The sequence below is a fragment of the Brachyistius frenatus genome, unplaced genomic scaffold, assembly GCF_029030835.1.
Source record: "Brachyistius frenatus isolate BFR_SWC_R1_liver_20210118 unplaced genomic scaffold, ASM2903083v1 Contig_2, whole genome shotgun sequence".
Taxonomy (NCBI): Eukaryota; Metazoa; Chordata; class Actinopteri; family Embiotocidae; genus Brachyistius; species Brachyistius frenatus.
Window position 1 is genome coordinate 9,370,427 of NW_027210601.1, and position 23,168 is coordinate 9,393,594.

General features: G+C 42.0%; 1 protein-coding gene across 5 annotated transcripts; it reads left to right on the plus strand.

The window, feature by feature from the left end:
* Positions 1 to 364: 364 nt before the first annotated feature.
* On the plus strand, positions 365 to 21,726 carry tbc1d5 (TBC1 domain family, member 5). Of its 5 annotated transcripts, none has more exons than XM_069698671.1 (23): positions 365 to 461; positions 6,381 to 6,432; positions 6,887 to 7,005; positions 8,169 to 8,226; positions 8,394 to 8,502; positions 8,707 to 8,796; positions 9,109 to 9,183; positions 10,165 to 10,232; positions 10,353 to 10,455; positions 10,945 to 11,033; positions 11,207 to 11,257; positions 11,417 to 11,486; positions 12,592 to 12,764; positions 12,857 to 12,999; positions 13,680 to 13,786; positions 15,683 to 15,768; positions 17,135 to 17,430; positions 17,609 to 17,671; positions 18,884 to 19,092; positions 19,191 to 19,290; positions 19,904 to 19,983; positions 20,149 to 20,409; positions 20,846 to 21,726. In XM_069698671.1, exons 3-23 carry the CDS (start codon positions 6,906 to 6,908, stop codon positions 21,209 to 21,211), a joined length of 2,697 nt encoding a protein of 898 aa, XP_069554772.1. In that variant the 5' UTR covers positions 365 to 461; positions 6,381 to 6,432; positions 6,887 to 6,905; the 3' UTR covers positions 21,212 to 21,726. The 5 variants fall into 5 exon arrangements, with proteins under 5 accessions (XP_069554772.1, XP_069554801.1, XP_069554808.1 ...); XM_069698700.1 differs by having other exon boundaries at positions 8,172 to 8,226; XM_069698682.1 differs by lacking the exon at positions 365 to 461 and adding an exon at positions 610 to 1,193.
* The last annotated feature ends 1,442 nt before the right edge of the window (positions 21,727 to 23,168 follow it).

Consider the following 23,168-nt stretch of genomic DNA (forward strand, 5'->3'; position numbering starts at 1 on the left):
TCTCCGAGTGATCATTTTACAGCACTGCGTTGTCTGATTTGTCTTTAAATTAAGCGCACGGGGATTTTGTAAAACGACGTCGCGGTTATTAAATCGGACTTTTTTTTTTTTTTTTTATCAGTGCAGAGCAGCAGCATGGTCGTGATGTCATCTTAACAGGCCACGTTTAAGGTTAGTAGTTCATACTCGTCCGATTGTCTGTGAACAGAAACAGAAAAAAAACCAACATTTAAATAAATTGGGAATTCGGCTTTATTATCGTACAATACATGCAAGCAGAGAGAGAGAGAGAGAGAGAGAGGCAACCAAATGTACTCAAGGCACAACGCAACTGCGTTATGCGCTGAGCCGCCTGGTCACGTGACCAAGTCAGCTGGTCTACAAGACATCCGCCTGACTCGCTTCTGTTTACAAACGAGCAGGCAGACAGCAGGATGAGGACTCCTGCATGATCTGAACAGGTAACGGATTAGTCTAATGCTGCTGTCAACCTGTGTGTGATAGAGAGAGAGAGAGAGAGAGAGTTACCAACTTTGTCTCGGGGCAGGGGTGTGTGTGTGTGTGTGTGTGTGTGTGTGTGTGTGTGTGTGTCAGACGGATGTAACGGCAGGCCCGCGCGTCGGCTCGGTTTCATGCTAACAGAAAAGGCTCGCGTCTCATTCGTGTTGCCGCGTCCTGTTGTCTCCGGTCACGTCCAGACAGCGCGGACGGCTCCAGCATGTCGCCATAAGTCCACTTAACGAGCGAAGCCTTCATTTAGCTCCGTTAACCGACAAACGGGATACACGCTCGGCCTAGCTGCTGCTGCTGCTGCTGCGCTGTGTGCATCGATAATCCCGCAGGCTGCTGACTTCATAACAACACGGAAGACGATCACCGGTGCAATTTACCGTCAAATGATAGCTACACGGATAATAGCGGCTATAAGTTATTACGACGCGACTATGGAAAAGCGCGTGTTCTCCATAACAGGTTTGGTGTGTTTCGTTGGGCCGGGCCACCCTGCAGGGCAGCTGTAGAGATGAATCCAGGGCAATGCAGAGGTTTAGTAACAGCTTGATCCACACGCACCTTCACACACTGCAAAAAAACAACAACAACAACCCAGTTCAGTACGTGTGTCTTCAGTGAGGCACAGTCTCAATGTGTGAGAACTAGTTTGGACTACAATAAGGCCTCTTGGATTATAAAAGGTCAGTATTATTATTTTTATTTTTTTTTTATCCTTTTCCACTAGAGCCCATGACCGCAACCCACAGTTTATTGGTGGCCTTTACTGCTGGTATCTGAAATAACCTGGACAGTGGGAGGAAATAAACTGTAGTTCAGTGCTGGGAACTTTCTCAACTTCACAGTTTGTTCCTGGACGTTTGTTCCTTGTTCTTCTGACACTGCCAGCCTGTTTCCTTTGTGAACTGTCACACCAACGCTACTTCTAACCCCGCAGCAGTGGTGGAAAGTAAGTACATTTAGTCAAGTACTGCACTCGAATACAATTTATACTTCCAGTCCACTACTTTTCTACTCCACCACATTTATTTGACAGTTTTAGTTACTTGTCACTTTTCAGATCAATATTTTATACCTAAAATATATGATAATTTTGCTATATGTGCATTTTATTAGAGAGATTGGACTACTTGACAGCATTATGTGTTGAAATTAACTCATGACAACATTCAAAGGCTGCTCACATGTACATGACAATGAAGCAATAATGATGTATATTCAGCTAATATAACAGTCTAAATTGGACCATTTTGCACAATGAGTGCTTTATGTATGTTTTTCTGACTACTTATGTACTTTTACTTTACTTTGACTTTTACTTGTAATTTGTTTTATTGCTGTGTGTTGCTACATAAGGGAAATATCCGAGTGCTTCTTCCACTTCTTCTTTAGCAATGGTTGCATATGTCAGTGAGTTGTGAGCAGCTAAACCAAAAAGGCCCCCTTGTTTGCTCAGAGGAGGTAAAATCATCCAGTAATTCACAAAAAAAATTAAGTTAAAAGAGGGTTTATCTCGTGACTCCTTGTGGGTGTCCTGGCCCCCAGGTTACCAACCACCGTGCTGATTCTTCTATGGAGGCAGAGGTCTGCCAGATTTCATCTCCAATAATTGAATCAGTCATAACCCAGCAAGTCCACAGTATTTTGCCACCGGTTAGGGTTGCAAGCATGTTCTCAGCCTCCTGAGCATGTGACTGTAAAGGCTCCTGAGCTCTCGCTGTGTGCTGAAGTGGAGGCATGTGAGTTTGTTTAGCTGGGGTGTTTCACTTTGACTAAACTACAATCTGAAGCTTGGACTTGTAAAGCTGCCAGTCACTGCTCCTCTCATCGCTGTTCTCTGAATCCTCTTTGAATATTCATTCTCTAAAGAGCCCATGAGCTGATTCTTATTGTTTTTATTCCACATTAGACTACAATTGGAGGATGTGAGATGAGGATAGTGGACTGGTTCAGTTAATGGCTGCTATTATCAGGAAATGTTGGACTTGATTATAATGAGAAATTATAGAAAACTTTTCCACAGCTGGAAACAAAGCTGCAGTTGTAATTCAGTCAGATGTCTCTAAATGGAAATTCTGTGGGCACTTCAGCACAACATTTAATACAATTGACTAATCTGGATTTACTTTCAGAATAGTTTAGCCTTTGTGCCTTCTAGGCCAGTGAGTCCGGAGCTCTTCTTTGTGTTTTACTTTTTTTTCTTTTTTTTTTTTTAATGTCAGCTTCACACGAACATGCGATCCTTCAGCATGCGGTTCCCCATTCTGCATTTTCTATTTTTCAAGTCGGCTGTGCTGGGTGACAGTGATCACCTGAGCGGCGGCTCTGAAATATTCTCATGACAGTAAAGACCGTGAAAAAACAAAGAAGTGAAGTGAAGGGAAGTGTTAGGCCCGAGTCCTGTGATATTATGGTCACTTCAATCTGAATATGTGTAAAAGGAAGCGAAACGTGAAATGTCAAGCCGGGCTCGTTAATGCAGGCTGTGTGACTTGACTTTGGTATGCTTTCAGTGTGCGTCGCACAATCAACACCATCAACATCATCAACATCTCGCCCTTGTAATCATGCTTGAGGTGATGACTTTGAAAAAGAAAACAGCCAGAAAGTCTTAATGCAATGGCTACAGTTTGAGCATCCCAAGCTTTTGCTAGTAAATCCCAGGAAGAGATCTCCTACTTCAGAACAGATGGACTCACTGTTATTTGTCTGTTGATTTATTTATGCATTTCATTATGTATTGATTTGATTATTTCATGAAAGATTCGTGTTTTGAATTATTGAGGCATCTCCAGGTGCTGCGGGTTGAATTATGCAGAAGCTAATTTGCCTTGATTATTATGTGGTAAAGTTGGGATGTCGTTTTAACGTTCAACTCCGAGAAGACGTAATGAAAGCAGCGGAGGACCTATGAAGAGACTTGCTTCAGGCAAGATTGTGCAAACATGGGCAAGGGCCTCGAGTCTTCGACCTGCATCACCTTTCAGTCGCTCACAAGGGCTCGCGCGCACACGCACACACACAGCAGTGAGTGATCTATAAAGGCCTCTTCAGACAGTTTAGATCGTCTTTTTATATTTGGGAAGAAGGGTCAAAATGCCGGAGGCATCTGCAGGCCTGTTGGCAAAAATGTTCCTCAAAATATCTGACACATTATGCAAGGCAAAACCTTTTTTTTTTTTTTTTATCAGACTTTGATAACAGGAATTAATATTCCATGCAAGATGACTACTGTTTATATTTGTAGTTGTTCAGGAGAAAACTTGAAATCTTTCATACCAGTCTTTTAAAGTAAAACTAAGAAAATATTCTATTATTGGAGATACCTATTCACAACTCTTTGTCCCTATAGTTGTGGATTAGTTTTGATTATTCGATGGAATAAAGTCTTTTTTACGAGAGAAGGGACAAAAACCCCACTGATTTAAGGAGAGCATTATTCTTTGAGTAGAACAGATGTTTCCGAAGAAAACAGTCGCATACATTATGCATATAAAATTATTTCTATTTCCGTCGTGTGTGTGTGGCTAATTTATCGAGCTGTGTTTCATTCACATGGTTAATAGGTTTAAGAGATGCCTTTGTTGTGTCATTTCCACAATTAATAAAGTGGCAGAAAACATAATGCTCTGTGCGCGCGCCTGCTATTCTGTAGGCCTGCGTATTAGGCTAACCATATTCATAAACATGGAATAATCCCAAACCGGATAAAGATGGAGGCAGAATCGGTTAACCTAGATAGTGATGTCGCACAGGAAAAAGTTAAACTTTTCTTCAAACTTGGCAGAGATGAGTTGGCTCGGCATTTACCTGGTCAGGATCTTTATTACAGTTTCACTTGGAGTGTTTTATTGCGTGAATGTTTTAATGAATACCTCTGTAGACCGCTCGATCGGCCAATGTGACCTTACATCATTAGAAACGGTCAGATTTACCGCCCTCTTTAGATGAATCAGTTCACGGTTTAGTCAATGAAATGTCAGAAAATAGAAAACTGGAGACCGTCACGGTTCCTCACAGCCCAAGGTGACTTTTTGTTCACATAGAGCTGTTTAGTTTATGGTGAGAGCATAGAAAAGCAGCACATACTGACATCTGAGAGGCTGTTTGCAGTTTCACTCTGAATGACTTCAGCTGTTAATTAACGGAGGATCAGTTTCCTGACAATGAACTGCAACTCGACCGATACACCTCCCAGCTGGTTTTATCAGCCAATACTGAGAGATAGAATAACAGTTTTTCACAGATATATCTGCGTATATATGGCCAAAAAAATAAAAAATCTGTAAAGCAGAAAAAGGTGCTTAGGGTAAAATAGAAATTGTTCCATTTTTAATTTTTTTTTTTTAATAGTTATTAATCATTTTTAAATTCTCAGTGACTTTCCGTTCACTGATGTCAGTGTGGACAATAAACTGTAAAATATCCTGCGCCGCTGCTTATCTCTGTCACCAATGTCAAAAGTGTTTGACAACCACATTTGAAGGATCAATGCAAAAATGTGTTTTCATGTATACAGTAAAGAATATCGGCCATTATATCAACATTGGAATATTTTTTACTCCCCAACATCGACTTCTTCCCCAAAAAAAAAAAATCCAGTATCAGTCGGACTCAACAACGAAAAGGTTATTAGACTAATTGTTCCATTACAGGTAACATGTTTTTTTTTTTCATGTTGGTCAACTTGAGGCTTGTTGTGATTTATTTGCAATAAAGTAGGACTGTGGCCTGATTGGTGGGTTGAACATCTGGTTAGATATTGCTGGTTGTTCCAGCTGTTTTTGGCCTGCTTTGTAGGGATTCGGTATCGTCATGGTATTGATTGTTGAATTATTTTATACATTTAGCTCGTTGCCACCATGCAGAATGTGACACATATTACTCAACACCAGCAGATGAGCTGATCACATTTTGAAGCACGGCGCCATAAATAGATATCATATTTGCGGTGGTGAAGAACGGCTGATTTTCAGGAAACTGTGTTTCGGAACCACAGTGCTGCCTGTGTGCCCTGTAAAGACAAGTCTGTTGACATCAGAATATTTAATTGATGCATTCATTTACCTACTTAATGACCTCATTAGCTTTGCTAGTTAAGTTCAATATATCACAATGAGCATGGTGGAACATCAGGCGGCTCAAGTGCTTCTTGTTAATTTCAGCCATTCTTCACTGACTGTAATCACTGTCAGTGTTTTATTAAATGCTGTGGAACTGTGATAAAGACAACAGGAGAATATTCCATTTATTGAAGACCAAGAAAAAAAATCACAAGCATAACAACATTAATGAACGTTTTTTTTGTCATGTTTGAGATTTATCCCAGTTTGATGTTTGTTGCTTTTTTTGTCGAGTACATTTTATGTCGCTGCTTTATGTAAATACAAATACTACAAATAAAATAGTGGATTACTATCTCCTTGATTCGGAAGCTACACATTTTCTTTCTATGCCGTCTGCTGCTCTTCTGTTTATTGCTTTATCATATGTTGGCCCTTTAGGTTAGGTTAGGTTAGGTAGTTACTTTATTAATCCCCAAGGGGAAATTTTTTTCGCTACAGCAGCATACAGGAAGCAATAAGATAATAATAGAATAATAGAAAAGCAATAAAATAGCAGTAAAAAATATTAAATATAAAATGCACAGTATATACAGTATATACAGTCCAGTATATATCTACATATATTATATACAAACAACCAAGAAACACAGACAACAGTGTTATTGTTGTGTGATGGATTTTGCCAGAGGTGAGTTATTGTAGTCTTATTACGGTCGGCAGGAATGATCTTCTGTATCTGTCCTTAACAGCCTTGTTCTTTGTGCTGCAGGTGATAAGTTTCATTGTTCTTCCTTCCTCTTGCAGAAACATCCTTTTCTTCCGAGTCCTGACCGAGGAGAATCACGAGGCTGTGACAGTAAGTACTGCGATCAGACTGTTCAAGGGTGCTTAGTGTTTGTTGGTAGCAGAGAAACTTTTCTGTTTGCAGCAGACAGATTTTGCCTGCACTGGTACATGCAGAGGTCAGAGGTTGAGGTCAAATACAGAATGACACCCCCATTTAAGAAAAGTCAGCAAAGTTAATGCCTGTCAGCAAAGGTTACAATCAAACATCAGTATCCCCTGTCAATACATGTTAGTCAGTGTAGATAAATCTATTGTACTTTGTCACCAGGACTCCTGGCAGTTCAAAAGTCACGCATAGCACAACATGAAAGACCCAAAGATTGGTTTGTAGTTCTTGGTGTCTTGATTATCCGTTACTATTTCTTTTCTCAGATGTTATCATTGTGATCTACTGTATTAACTGGTTATAAGATTTATTTATTTTTTTTTCACCATTTTCTCTGGCCTACCGTCTCATTCTTCAGGTCCAGCAGGGTCGCGGTCATGCAGCACCCCAATTTTGAGACCCGTCACCCGCTCCAGACTGACGAGCAGCAGGAGACGGGCTTCGACCCGCTCAACAATTTCAACAAGAATCGCAGCAGTACGTCCGCTCAGTGAAAACTTTCTAACCTGTGGTATGAATAAGACATTCAGGGCTGTTTGTTAGCAACCTAAGTGCACTGTCTAAAGCGCACGACGCAAGTGCGCTCAGGGCGTGTCCAAATCCGCTTCTGTGAGTTTAATCTGAACAGATAATCTAAGCACAAAGTTAAGCGTGTGGTTCAAAGGGGTTTTATTAACACACTTCTATTTACACACCTCATTTTAAGACCGACATGGCTATGGGTGCTCAGATGGGTGCAAGTACATTTGCTATTAAAACAATAGTGGTACTGGACGGGAAAATTAAAACTGCTTCAGTCTGAAACTAGCAATGACCCTTACGTTGCGCTTGCAGCCCTTTGCACCTTGTCCTGGGACTTAGACCCAGATCATACTTAACCAGTGCGTCTGCCATTTTTGGGACTTTTGGCTCTTTTGTCCATTTTTGTTTTTAATTTTAAAAGACACAGACTCCAGATAGTTAAATCATTTCATAAAAGTAACTCCAAAGATTTAAACAAGAGGATTAAACCTCTTCTTCACACTGATGGACGTCCCAGCAGAGACCAGCAGATAAGACGCAGAGTGGAGGTTGCAGTCATGATGAGATGAGGTTCATGATGGAGATAATAAAAACAAAACTCAGGTCTGACTGAAGTGTGAGTCACAGATGTGGCTGGCGACGCCCCTGGGCTCTGGGTGTTTTTATGTTTACGTGTGAGAGAAGGAAAATGTTGGGGGCTGGCATGTTGTGGAACTGATGAATATTCATACTGAGCGTCCCAGTGGAATGATCCACTCCTGTAACTAATGCTGATAGACAGCTCTCCGACTTGAATGCATGTTCACCTGCAGGCCAAATTAGGCTTATTACCGCCAATAAAGAGGAAGAAGAGTATGGCGCTTTACTATCTGTTATTACTTTCCCTGCTTCTGGCCCTTTCTGCTCGACTGCACGGCTCGTAAAAAGCCCCAAAAATAAGTGATGTGTCATTTGGAGGCAGTAAAAAGCTCAGTTCCCTTTTATGGGAGCTGTCAAAGGTTATTTTTTTTTTGTTTATAGTATCACATTCACAAGGTTTAATAAATATTGATTTGTACTTTCACTCCCTTGCACTTGTTGTTTACATCTCCCCCTTGTGGCTGTGTGTGTTTCATCAGCAGGATCTCTTGACAGCAGTGCTTACTCACAGCCTCAGTCAACCTTCCTGTCATACAGGTGAGGTTTTTTTCCCAGTGATTTCTTTTGTGGGTGTATCATGAATTCCAGGACCAGCTCACTGCTCCAGCCTCTCAGTTTACTGCTGCATGAGATTGAACACCGTGCCCAATTTAGGTTGAGAAGCTCATAAATCTCCTCATTCTCCCCCTCCCTCCCCTGTGCAGGAAAGAATGGGACGACTTGTTCCTCAACAGTAATTACCTGGCCAGGATCCGGCAGGCAGGCATCAACGGTCGACTGAGGAGCAGCCGCTTTCGGAGCGTATGCTGGAAGGTAACTGCCAAATGGATCAAGCAGTCCTATCGAGTTTGATTTAAAGGGGCTTTGGCAGATTCCCCGCCACAGAGAAAGAGTGCAGCTCTGGCACACTTTCATCGGTGGAGAGAGTAGTGCAGAGATTAGTTTTGAAATTTTCTGTATCTTTGAGGAGTTCTTGTTGAAGAAGTGTGAACTGACCTGTGCACTGTGTGTCTGCAGCTGTACCTGGAGGCGCTACCGGAAGATAAGGGGCAGTGGATCAACAAGAGCAGGGAGCTCCGGGCCCAGTATGAGAAAATCAAAGAGACGGTGAGAGCGCCCCTCTGTGGTTATTTTCTATAGTGTAATGAGAAAGTCATCACATTATGTCTTGTTTTCTCGATAAATTGATCAGACTTGATCATTAATTATAATGATTCTTAATTATTAGCATCACTGTTTTATCTTCCACTGACTTTTGAAACAAAATAGAACTTAAAACTTCTCGTATGCTGCCATAGTTCAGGAAACACGGCTCACAATAAAGTTGTGCATTTTTACCCATGCAGGCCTTGACAAAGTAATTGATTACTTTTCTCTTAAAGGCTGTAATTGATGGCCGTGCATTGTTCTTTGTCACAGCACATCACTAACCCCCGCAAAGCTGCAGGCAAGCAGGACCTGATGGTCAACAACCCGCTGTCCCAGGACGAGGGGGTGAGTGTCAACAAGTTTCTGAGGTGCTGAGGCGATGTGTCATTTCCCCCATCTTTGTCTTTAACAGTCAGTTGTTTCATGTTTGCTCATAAAATGTGACCGTCATACATTACCATCAGACTGTGCCATTATAGTAATTAGAGGCTATGTCAGTGATTCATTATTGTGAATTCATTAACAGTGTAAGTAATTATAAAGCCATTGATTTTGTGTGAAATTTGGCGATTAATAAGATATTTTAGAAAATATGGATAAACTTGTTCCATTTAAATAAGAAAAAATGTCATCCCACAATGATTTCCTTGCATTCACTGTTTCTTAGTGAGTGATGGCACTTAGAAAACCACACTAATACTAATGGAAAGGTAAAACGAGGTCTTGTTGGTGAGCATTGAAGCACGTAATGTTTTATTTTAAGGTTTCACACCTTTTTAATAATTTCTTCAAACGCCTTGGTATGTTTCTTCGAATTGAACGCTTAATCTGGTACTAATTATCATAAAGAAGCTGGAGTCTATGTTCAGTTGGTACACTTCCTGATGTGTTGGGGACGGTGTCCCTTTTTGGTCAGGTTGTTTAGACAGCAGGTCAGCAGAACATGGAAAATGTCAAATCTGTCTGCAAACAAACAAACAACTCGGTACATATGAAAAAGTTCCACAAATTAATGAATATTTACTTTGGTTTACATGTAGTCATTCTTTCAAGGCAATTCTAAACTGGAAATTCATGAAAGTTCATAAAATCAAATAAATACCTCAAAACTTTGTCTGTATTTTCTTTCATTAATATCAAATCACACAAATGGTTTTAGGACATTTTTAGGAGGTTTCCAGGAAGGTTTAGAAGTTTTTGTGCTGCTAAGCATTTTTATTTTTTTAAACTCACTGAATTGTTAATTAATGTGGCATCACAGTCATTCCTCCAGTTCTAAATCTGTCCGCTTTCTCACTCTGCCTCATCTCTTCCTGTCCTGTCCAGAGCCTGTGGAACAAGTTCTTCCAGGATAAAGAGCTGAAGGGGATGATCAAGCAGGATGTGTTGAGAACGTAAGTATTTCGGTAACCCTTGTTTTTTTTATTTATTTTTTTATTTTCTGCTATCAACATGAAATAATGAAATAAGCCCATGCTCTCTTCATTTTTTTTTTTTTTTCCCATTTGCAAAAGATTCCCTGAGATCCGTTACTTCCAGGACGAGGATGTGAGGACCAAGCTGACTGACATTCTCTTCTGTTACGCCAGAGAAAACGAACAGCTACTGTACAAACAGGTACGATCACAGAGTTTAAAGGTCACACAGCTTTGCTTCTTTGTGTCTCTGTGTCTCTGTGTCTCCGTGTCTCTGTCTGTCTGTCTGTCTGTCTGTCTGTCTGTGTGTCTGTGAGGTGGAGGTGGACTTCCCGGTGCCCGATGAGCTCGGACAGAAGAACAAATGCCTTTGTAACCTAATCATTATCAGTGTCTGTAACAGGTGCCAGTGACTGACTAGATGGCCAGTACAGCATCTTTTTTGCAAAGTGGAAGTGACACATGGCCGGGCAGTGGCTAACAATATCTAAATTAAACCTGTCATCACAGATTAGACATCTCGTGCATCACTATTAAAAAAGGACTGACCACAAAGGAACCACACTCGCGCTCTCTCTCTCTCTCTCTCTCTCTCTCTCTCTCTCTCTCTCTCTCTCTCTCTCTCTTCCTTTTCCCCCTGCACTTACACATCTCACGCTCCCTCTGCCTTTGTGTTTGTCTCTGTCTGCAGGGCATGCACGAGTTGCTGGCTCCCATTGTGTTCGTGCTGCACTGTGACCATCAAGCCTTCCAGCACGCCAGTGAGACGGCGAGACCCAGGTCAGTTTGTACTCGCCGTGACACTGAATCCGTCGCCCCTTAGTTTCCAGTAACACCCTTAAGACCCGCCCCTGCATCAGTACCTCGTGCCACCCCCCCCTATCTGAAACCAGCAGATTTCTGCAATTACTCTGAGGAAGATAAAATTGAAGGGGTGTCTTGCTTTTCCACAGCGAGGAGATGAAGTGTCTGTTGAACCCAGTGTTCCTTGAGCACGATGCCTAGTGAGTACACTAATTTCAGACGAGTAACAAGTGTCCAGGTGCAGAAATTGTATTACTTCTGTTTCTATCTCACAAGATGTTGCCGATTTTATTTGATTTATTTTTTCATTTTATTTTTATTTCTCTGTCCCACCCCTTCTTGCACACCTCCGTCTGCAGTGCCTTGTTCTCGCAGTTGATGGAGACAGCAGAGCCGTGGTTCTCCAGCTTCGAGAGGGAAGTGAGGAAGGTCAGTCCGATGTGAAGAACTGATTTTGACATTAGAAATGATTGCGCGTTTGCAACACTGTCGACGGATTGTGCCGTCAAGAAGACGTGGCATCATATTCACACTTTTTGAGTTATAACCCTGAAGATTTTAGCACTTTTTGATTTTTCAACACAGGTGGTTACTGTGGTAACAGCAAAGGCAGTTTAATACTATAGCAAATGCATGTTGAGAGACTGGATCAGTATTTGGTAGCTGTTTAACATATTCATCTAGATTTTAATTAAGAAGTCAGGAAAAAATGATTTGTAACCAACGTCTGATTTCATGCTGAACATAACATTCATCTGTCAGCTCACTGTAGCCGCTCCAATATTTATACTTGTGCATCGTTAAAAAAAAAAAAAAAAACTGCTCGAAATGACCGTTGTCTTGTTTGGAGTGCTGACCACACAAACAACTGAATGATTGCTTTTTGAGAAATCTTTGTGCAGCCACTGTAAAGCTCCTCAAGGCAAATTTGTTATATAGGATGTGTTCCTTGGGGCTGTTTCACAATAAAAGCAACCCCCGTGTCCTTCCAGTTAGATGTGTTTAATGTGAATGAGCAGCAGCTGCAGGAAATGGTGGAATGCTGCAGTAACTTTACTCCGCCCTCCTGTGGCTGCAGGTGTAGGACAGTAAACAGTGAGACAATAAAATAAAATTGGAACAGTGCTGCATAGTTTCTTTCGTACCCTCGTGCTCAGGTAGGAAATTTGAATCCAGAGTGAGTGGCAGACTCTGCCACTAACAATAAATAGTACTACAGTAGAGTATTGAGAGGTGATATCGCAGTGTAAAGTCATTGAATGTCTATTTATAAAAATATATATCAATCATAAACTTTAAAAGTTGGGTTTGATATTATAAACATCTTTAATAACTAAACTGCTAAGGCTGCAAATTTTGCCAAACTTTTGTTGAAATTTGGACAATATTTTGCCCTCCCAAAAATTGATTTTGACTACTTGTCAACATATGTACTGAATGTTTGTCAGTCAGATGGACACAGATGCTGCTGCTTGATGTTTATATAATAATATGATGTTTACATGATTAGATATGTAATAATCTGCTCCCCCAGGGTAAGGAAGAGATGCTGACCAGCATCCCGTTTGCTCGGCCCCAGGACTCGGGTCCATCTGTTGCCATAGTGACCAAAGTCAACCGTATCCAGGACCAGCTAGTGAAGAAGCATGACGTAGAACTGCACATGCACCTCAACCGCCTAGAGATTGCCCCGCAAATCTACGGCATGTCAGTGTTTACACCTTCGATCTGCCGGATTCTTTTCTCTCGACCCTCAGCTGTACACAAACACGGATACCCTGTTTGTCTGTTGTCTTTAGTCGGTGGGTTCGTCTGCTGTTTGGCCGGGAATTTCCTCTTCAGGACCTGCTGGTGGTGTGGGATGCCCTGTTTGCCGACAGCATCACTCTGGACCTGGTAGACTACGTCTTTGTGGCCATGCTGCTCTACATCCGAGATGCTCGTACGCTCCATTTATGACTTCAATAATCCAATAAGGCCGCGTATTGTCTTTGTAGCATGTAATTTCATAAGACACACTAAAGTGGAAGAATGGGATTTACTCCACCTCATTTAATCAGATGGAGTCATATTGCTCTAAATAGAATACAGTAGCTTTTCTCTTCCATTTGTACAAGCAGGACTGTGGTTTAAACTGTAATGTTAGAAAACATCCTCCCTGGCTTCTGGTAATAATTCATGCATCTAAACAACAGATGCCAATCAGCCAAATAAATGTAACACAATGTAACATCTGTGTGCACTTGCAGCAGCTTTTTTTTTTACGCACAAAATCCTAAATGGTATTGAAAGTGAAATGCAACGATATTGACATCTGCACCTCTTCAGCACTGCGGAGCTAAATGTCCTTGAAACAAAGAGCGAGCTGTTAATCAGTGAAGTGCTTTTCTGTGAGGATGCAGATTGATGGGAACACTTGTGATTTTTTTTTTTTTTTTTTTTTTTTTTGAAAGGAGAGTAAGCTGTATGATGGATGAGTTGAAGAGGGAGCAGAGTGAATGAGGGTGTAGATGAACTGTCCCCTGACAGAAAGTTCCCAGTTTGATCTGAACAACAGCTTGATGACACGCGGATTGGTACCAGATTTAAATGACACCGGTTCGTTCTGTTTTTCTTTTTCAGTCATTGCCAGTAACTTCCAGACCTGCCTGGGCCTGCTAATGCACTACCCCCCATTAGGAGACATCAACGCTCTGCTGCAAAAGGCTCTGTTCCTTCGAGATCCCAAAGTGAGCTATCTAACATTCGCATAATTAATTGGCAACATTATTATACCGGTTTGGTTTTGTTTCCACAATCAATAGTTATGTTAGTTTAGTGCTATTGCTTGAGTTTGTTACTCTTGGTTTATTAAGCACTTTCATTATGACGAACGAACAAGTTAAAAAAGAGAATGGAAAGGGAGAGATGTTAAAATGTAAACTGGAAAATGAAAGAGCTTGGAGTTGGACTCTCTTTCTGCTCCCACTTCTTTTATTCAGTAATTACCGCAGAGAAGATTTCACGCTAACAATGATTTTCCTCATTTTATTACAAAGAAAGTAGAAGATTTGCAGAAGTGAGACACACGCAAATTGGTGGCTTGAAATCTTCGAGCAAAAGTCCTGTAGCGTAGACCAAAAACAACTTGTTGTATGATTTGCATTGTGAAAAAGCACTAATGTGTTGGGTTACAAAAAAAAAAAAGGGGAAGTTACAATTTGTGAGACTGTTTCGGTTCCTCACACTTGAGAGGCCATGTTAGTGATTTCAAGGCCCTTACAGGAAATACATGAAGCATTTATCACAGTATATATACGGACACATATTTACATGTCATGATTAGGCCTCTATACATGTAAACCATGAATAAAGCATTTTACAGACAGTCCCAGATCGCTGATGCTGTTGAACTTTTTTTTTACTAAAGCAAATATGAAGCACACAAGAAATAAGAAACTTACTTCAAAAATAGAAAACACAATCTTGAAAATATGTTTGTATAATTCAGAAAATATGGAAAAATTAGGGTGTAGATTTTGTGAGGTTGTGAATCTTGAGGTAAAAAGATGTTTATTTGATTCGGGTGTTGTTGTTTTTTAAATCACTCTTGTTAAGGACTGTATGTTATCAGTGCCCCTATAGGGCTGTTCAGCTCCATCTGAATATAATAAATGTCTTTCTGCAGAGGTCTCCTAGGCAGAGCGCTCCATTTCATTATACTTTGTTAAGTAACTGCAGGCTGGCAACTAGTCTTAACGCACACTGGTTTGTTGCTAATTACAAGGTGATATACATTTACTTGGCTCAATATTTGTTCAAATGTCAGAAAAACCCGCAGGTTGCTCCTATTCTTGCTACTGAAGGTGTAGTTTGGCAGATTTCAAACTGACACAAGCTTTACATAGTTGAGGTTTGTAGCTACAAATGCTTGCTAAAATATGCTAAGTTGCCAAGTGGGAAAGTTAGTAGTGAGATTTTAAAACGGGTGTTCAGAATCTGAATCTGAAATATTTTTTTCCCCCTCATCTTCCAGCCGTGAGCATTTTCTCTCTCTTTCTATCAGTCTCTGAGGCCCTGATCTTTGTTTCTCTTTTACTTCTCGCATGCAGAAAGTTCACGTTCTTTCTTTTATCTTTACATGCAAGTCGGATCTCGATGTGTGCCCAAGTTAAATCTGACGGCACCAGTTGACTGACTTTGACCTCGGCCAACACCTCTCTGTCCTGGTACAAATTATCTTCTGTCCCGCGTCCAAATTCACTGACCTGAACACCAAAAACCCAACAACTCCCCACACTCCTGTCCACAACTCTCCTGGGATGAAATGACAGGAAGGCGTTGATCCAACATGACAGTGTTCCCCCAGGTGAACGACCATGTCACACCACGTCCACGTCACGTATACACCTGGGGGGGGCGTCCTCCTTAAAAACCGGGGGAGAAGAAGCGGCAGGAGAGAGGCTGGTTGCTCATAAGTTCTGACTCAGAAACACGCGTATTTGCTTGTTTACGTAGTCATGCGTGGACACAGATTTTAGGTTTGTTTGTTTGTTTACTCTCTATGGTACTTGACTATCACGCACGGCAATGACATTTTTTCTGACTTGTACTAAAAGTCGTTCGTGTTGTCCCTCCTGTTGTAGAACCATCCCCGCCCTGTGAACTACCAGTTCCAGCAGAACCTGGACTACTATAAAACCAGGGGAGCTGACCTGATGAACAAGACACGGTAAAATACACTCAGGCATTTCTATTATATGGGGGATGTTTCACTTTGAGAATAAAACGGTCAACCCCTTTACAAGTTTGTACTTTTCATCCCTCACAGAGAATCCAAATGAACCACTACCTCTGTAATCTGTGAGCAGAACCGATTTCAATATTTATCACTTTTCACACTGGGGAAAAATGTGAGTGCACATTAAAAAATAAACTGCACAGTCCATCCATATCTTCATCCAGGATATATTTTTTACCAAAATATGTCTTAATACTAGGTTGGCACTCATTGACTAGCCTGATGACTTGCAGCTTGTTTAGTAGTCTGAATTATTCCTTTAGGTTTGTGTTGGTCCTTCAGGCATCATGCCACTCAAACAGATACTTTATCAATAAAGAGAGTTAGCGAGTTATAAACACTGGCCTCCACCTGCTGCAGACACAAGAGTCAAGTCAGATGATTTATATAGCGCACTCATACTCAAGATGGCCAGAGTGCTGCAATTAAAAATGACATTATATTTTATTATGCTTAAGCAACACGTGGGAACACATGAGCAGGAATCAATACCGATGTATTTACATTCATGTTTAGTTGCAAGCAGACTTTTCCTGTTCTGGTTATATTGGGGCATTGCTGTAGATCCTCATATGTAGTTCAGTAAAATAGTATAAAACCACCACGTATATGGAGTAACTCGTGCAGAAGTGTGTGTGTGTGTGTGTGTGTGTGTGTGTGTGCGCGCGCGCGCGCGTGTGCGTGCGCTCGCTCATTTATGTGCATGAGACAAGGGCACACTCGTTACAAAAAAATGCCTCTTTTGAGCTAGTAGAGATCAAAACTCTTCAGAGCACCATTAACCTACACAGACTTAACATGTTCAGCAGTGAGGACTTTGAGATCTTGTGAGATCTGCCAACGTATTTTAATGCAATATAAAGGTTCATTTTTAACAGCATTCATGGTTATTTGTTGTTTGTTTTTGAAAACTGATTTTCTGACTGCAGATCTCTGAAATTCTGTGGCTTTGGATCACCTCAGTCAACTCTTAAATCTGAGTCTATTATTACACCTGTATTTTCCCTACTTGGAGTTAGTTATTGGTTCTGACACCCAAAAATGAATGATTGATGTTTTTCACTGAATAATGAACTATCTCTAGCTAATTCCAAGTCTGCACATTTGGAGTTTATGTTTCTCAACCTTTGGCTACCTGGAGGTATACGTTTTGAAAAATGGTCACCAAGTGTGTACAATTGGTTGTTAAAGGTCTCGAATAGGCCAAATCAAAAGTACGATCCTGTGAATAAGTATTTTTCTTTTCTTTCTTTCTATCTTCTTCTTTAACTCTTGACTTCCTTCCCTGCCCCTCCAGGTCTGGTTCCAGTACAAAAGCTGCTCCCCTCAACATCAACAAGGTCTCCAGCAGCCTGCTGAACTTCGGCAGGAAGCTCATCGCTCCAGCCATGTCGGGCGCGTCCAGCGGCATTTCGCCCATCAACAGCGAGGTGCACTCCTCGTCCTCGTCCTCGTCCACGTCTCCCGCGTCGGCACCTGTCCCCGTGCTGCCGCACCCGCTGGCCGAGCCCTCCGCCCCGGAGCAGACACAGGTCCAGACCCAGCACTACCGCCTGCTCAAGTCGGAGAGCATGCCGGTCCACCTCAGCAAAGGTGAGTCGGTTTGTTGCAGGACGGACGGCACGTCCTACTTACCGTCCGCTAATGTGCACTTTTTTGTCGGCGTTTGTGTAACGCGTGATTATCCTGCATGTCCAGTTTATTACGAATATCTTCAGGCAGTGGTTTGTGTGGTTGTGGCACCATCAGCTTTCACTCTCATGTCTGTTAGATGGAGTTTCAGGTGGGGTGTCCCAGGTCTCTGTCCCAGCCCAGATTCACACTGACACACAAGGTAACTGCTGTCATGGCAACGCTTGTGTGGCACCCCCCGCCCTCCCCCCTCCCCCCATTTCTCCATGCTTTTGTCACCGCCATCGTGCGTCTATGCTACAAGTGTGTTGATCGATGTGTGATCATTCCTGCTGCATAAAACAGACACGAGTATCGGCTGCACGTGATGCTGACCTTTGACCAGCAGGGGGCGATCACGGCTTGCTACGTCAGTGGAGCTGATGGCATTAACATTAAGGATGCTGCAGTGTTGCTTAGAACATGTGGTGTTTGTTTCTTTATTACAACAGCTGTCAATATTGATTTATTGCGTGTCGTCAAGTTTTCCTGTTTTCTTTGCACTGATGGAGAAAAATGAAAAGAAAATGTTTTTTTCCTTGAATAATTATTCAATAATAATTAACAGATTCAGATACAGTCGATAGAATGTGTAAAAAAAACAACAACAACACGATTTTAAATTTGCATATAGATGATGCATTAATAAACATCAGTCATAGAGCAGGAGCAGGAGGATTCGTCTGAATTCTCCACATGACTCCTGCCAACACTTAACAGCTGGCCAATCAGAGCTCCTGATGCTGCGGCGGGTCAGCAGTCGGCTGCACATTAATTGAGTTAAAACGGATTAAATGAAGCAACTCTGCGGAAGGGAATATGACAGGCACACTCATTAGTATATGGAATAACAAAAAATAAAAGTCAGACTATTAATTATTTGGTTCTTTTTTAAAAATGTTAATGTATTATTCAAATACAGAATAAGAGTGCATAATTAAAAACTAATTGCCAGGTTCTTCTTTTTTTATTTGCAGCATAATGCATCATTTAAATGCAAATTTAATTAATCAATTTATCCTCCCTTTTTATTCATGTTTGACAATTTCTTGATTCAAATTCAACGCTGAAAAACGCTATTCTTCTTAATTTAAACATTAGGTATTGAACTTAATTTAGAACATTTAAAGCTCTTTTTCCCCTCTGATACAGAAAAATTGTTGAGTTTAAAGAAACGGCGGCAGTTTTAGTTTTTTTTCCCAACGTTTTCTCTTTCCCAACTTTTAGCTTTGGAAAAGCTCACGGTCGCATTTTGTGTTGAGAAATGTTTTCTATATTCTGTCGCAAATGCAAATAAGATAACATTTAACATATTTCCCACCGTGGCTCACCTTCTCGCCGTCTCCTCTCTCTTGCCTTCCTGTCGCTCCTTTAGGCCAAATCTCCCGGACGGTCAGCTCCTCCCCCAGCATAGAAAGCCTCTCCGGTGGGCGGGGTCAATCCGCCGCCTCACCGCCTCTTCCCCTCTTCAGAGGGAGCGATGTCAGCGCGTCGTCTCCGCCGCTCTCTGCCACCAAAAAGGAGTCTTTCTTCAACATCACTCGCTCTCGCTCCCACAGCAAGACCATGGGCAAGAAAGAGACGGTGAGCTGTTCGATGCCCCCCCCCCCCCACCCCGTCTGTGCGTCTGTTGGTTGTCTCGCATCAGTTTCATTATCGTGTGTGTGTGTGTGTGTGAACAGGAGGAGGATCTGGAGGCCCAGGTATCTTTCCTTCAGGGCCACATCAATGACCTGGAGGCCATGAGCAAGTTCTGTGCCAAGATGATGAATACACACATCTGTGAGTTCCGCTACAGATGAACGAGGTTTAGTTTTTAGCATCCAAAACACAATATTAACCGTTACCAAAAAGAAATCTTTAAATTGCTTCTCGTTCTTTTAAGAAACATGATTCCAGCCCTGTTTTTGTCTGCTCGGAGTTACTACACCATTTGTATCTAGATAGTCCTAAATGCTACATATTTAGAGTGTGTAAAAATGGAAACGAATAATTATTGGTGTTTTTTTTTTTTTTGCTTGGATATCTATTATTGTTTGATTATTTATTCGTCACAATCACAGGTTTAATTTATTTATTGTTTTACATTTTTATGATCTTTCATAGAAGTCCTGTTTTAAAAAAAAAATTATTATTCAGACTTGTCCACTGTTACATTCCATTTCAATAAGTGCAATTGTTTTGGATGCAAAACATTTTTTTGATCAGTTGTGTGAATTTTGTATCTTTTTAGATTAGACACTCAGAAAATTGAGAATGTCATGTACTGCAGTATGGAAGTGATTTCAGTCACCTGGTTTCAGGTCATTTCCATCAATTATTCAGTCAGTTGGAGAATTTCTACCTTTTTAGAGGAGTTTATATCGGGGATTGAATAGTAATTCTTCCTCCACAGGTAAAATCCAGGAAGTGATTCTCCAAGAACACCTGGAGAAAGAGGATGAAGTCCTGGTGTCACTGGCTGGACTCAAACAGGTGTGTGTGTGTGTGTGTGTGTGTGTGTGTGTGTGTGTGTGTGTGTGTGTGTGTGTGTGTGTGTGTGTGTGTGTGTGTGTGTGTGAGCAGCTAATGGTTCTGGCGTTACCTCTGACTTTTCTGTTTGTTTCTGTCACTTCACTCTGTGGCCTCTCATCCTGTCAGATCAAAGACATCCTAAAGGGGGCGCTGCGCTTCAACCAGAGCCAGCTGGAGGCTGAGGAGAACGAGGAGATCACCATCGCCGACGATCACTACACTTTAAAGGCGGCGGCGGAGACCGCTCTGAGCACCGCCAATCACCGTGGCGACCACCAACAACAACAAGGAAACAGCAGGCGTAGCCGAGACTTTGATCTGGAGGGGAGCGTGAGCGTGGACGAGAAAGAGGAAGAGGAGCCGGCAATGACCCCACCTGAGCACCAGGTTACTAGTTGATCGGGCCTCCTCGTCGCTGAATTGTCACTCTGCTCTTCAGTTCTTAATAGGATTGATTTTCAGTTGTCTCCTCTCATTGTTTGACCTTTTGATCCAGGATTTAGTATCCTTTTTCAAGTCTGATCATTTCAATGTCTACAAATTGCACCCGTTGTTCAAACTGATCCGGATTCTTTCCGGGATTAGGCGATGTGACACAAAATCTGTCCCATCACCAGAATGATGCCACCTAAGCACTTTGAGCTGCATTTCTTCTATGAAAGGTGCTATACAAATAATGTTTATTATTATTATTATGATACTACAGCAGACGCTTCATGACAACACTGAGTCACATTTTCCACAGAGTCTGACTTTGGTTTTGAATACACTGAGTTTCAGTCTTATCCACACTTCATCCATGTCTTTATCGATGTATGCACAGGTGGCGTCTTCTCTCGGCTCGGAGGGGAAGAACTGGGACGACTACATCCTCGTGTCCCAGGACGAAGACCTGCAGGCCGAGGGTGGTGGTGGAGGAGGAAGAGGAGGAGGAGGAGCAGCAGCAGCAGCAGCAGCAGGAGGAGGAGGAGGAGGAGCGGCAGTAGGAGGGGGAGGAAGAGCTGCATCTGAGCGCACTCCTCCGATTAGGCGAGGCCGCGAGATGGTGCGACTGGAGCCCGAGGGCGCAGCCGGGACTTTCCACGACCCGCTGATGGCTGGCACGGCCTCGGGTTCCTCCAGCCCAGACGAGGGCTCCACCAACAGCAAGGACTCCGACTTTACCATCGTCAACCCGAACGACCTGTGAACGGACAAAGCACCTCTCCTCTCCCGCTCTCACACCTGCTCTCTTTCATATCTCGTTCAGGGCATCTGATAAAAAGAAAACGGACTCGGGATCAGAGAGAAGGGAACCCGCAGTTTGGTGGAGCTCCACCGGGACTGCTATCAACTTAAAAAAAAATTGCACATGTGGACGGTGACACTTGGGAGTCACAGACAGATACCTTATAATCTATCTCTTTAACTGTCATCTGTGCCACTTCAGTCCTGTCTGAGCTGATGCTGTAAGCTGTCTCATCGACCTAATGCCCCGTCTCCCATCCAAACTGACCCCTCGCTCATGATGTTTTAAATTGTAGTTCCCCGCTATACAGAGAGGGGGTGCCATCACTACATATTTACTCAGAAGAGTTGGACCTCAAACTGCGACTTCCCTCCAGAGGAGGACCCTCTCCTCCAACTGTACTGATTGGGAGTGTGATGCTTCTGAATGTGGAGACCTGGCCATACCTCTGCCCGTGTTATGTCTGCCTGTCTGTCTGTCTTCACAGAGGAAGTCTCCTCTCTCACACTCAAAGGAAGGACGAATGATGTCCTCCCGTCACCTGTCGAGGGTGGCCTTTCTCCCTCTCCTAAACCAGTGCCTCTGATCATTATTCTTCTCTCAGCCAAACAAAACCTAGCTCTGTGATCTTAGTCTTTTTTTTTGTTGTTGTTGTTGTTATTTTGTTATTTTCTTGTAAAGAAAATATTTTTTAACACTTTCGACCTTTAATTTCCCAGACGAACGTTATTAAATTATAGATTAAGTCTGGTTCTTTTCCTTTTTGTTTTTTTAAAGTTGATTCCAATTTGGATGTTTTAATGTGATCATTTTTATTTCTCTCATTTACAAGTAAGTCATCCTCGTATTTTGTGGAAATTATGTGAAGCGGCACACAAAGAATGTCCCTCCAGCTGCCCATTCAGCATAATTAACCCTCGACCAATAAAACTGCATTGCTCTTGCTACACGCTGAAGTTATAGTGTCTGTCTGGGGAATGCTTTGCTTGCTTATGAGACACAAAGGCAAACTTACTGTAAATGTGTTTGTGTAAGTATCTGTTCTTCACAGTTGCAATTCAATGCTGCTGTATATTAAATTGTTTTTTGTTTTTTTTAAATACAGATACATTTCAAACAATTACATTTTAGTCTTGACCTTGTAAACAGCATTTCAGACAACAATCTGTCAAAAAGGTCCATTTAGTAGCTGTTCTGGAGGTTTTGGTTAAATATGATCTTCATCAGAGAATGAAATTTGCTCAGTTACCACTGAATTATAGATTTTAGTTACCCCCCCCGCCCAGTTCTTATAGGCTAACATGGATAAGGAGCCCTTAGCATGTACAGAAACATGAATTTACAGCCAGACTAGCAGATGTGCTTTGAGCTGAACTACCATTATCATGCTAACATGCTCGTAGTGACACGTTTACCACGTTCATCCGTGTGTGGCCCGTTGGCATGGTAATACTAAGCATAAAGGCTGAAGGCCGTTGGAGACGTTTAAAAATTTAAACGTCAGACTTGATGGTACTGGATCGAAAGATATTCCGTGAGTTGAGTTGCAAATTTTTCCCTCAAAACTACAAATGTAAACCGCACCATAGCAACAGATGACAAGTCCAAAGATCACCAAATTGACTTCGGATTCATCCTCCAGGAACAAGATTTCATGGCAATCCTTCCTTATTTTAGTTTCCATTCCCCACCCTGTCACCCCCACTCTCACCACAGGAATTGCTATAAATCGAATTTAGAACATCTATAATTGACAACTGGAATGGTGATGATCATCTGATATGATGGAAAGCAGTAGCAGTTACCAAATGGACCTCCGTGTGGGATGAAATGTGCAGTAAAACATCTGAATACTTGTTGAGATCGTGACTTCAATCACAATCTCTCCACCCCAGAGCAGCGCAGCTACAGATGGAGG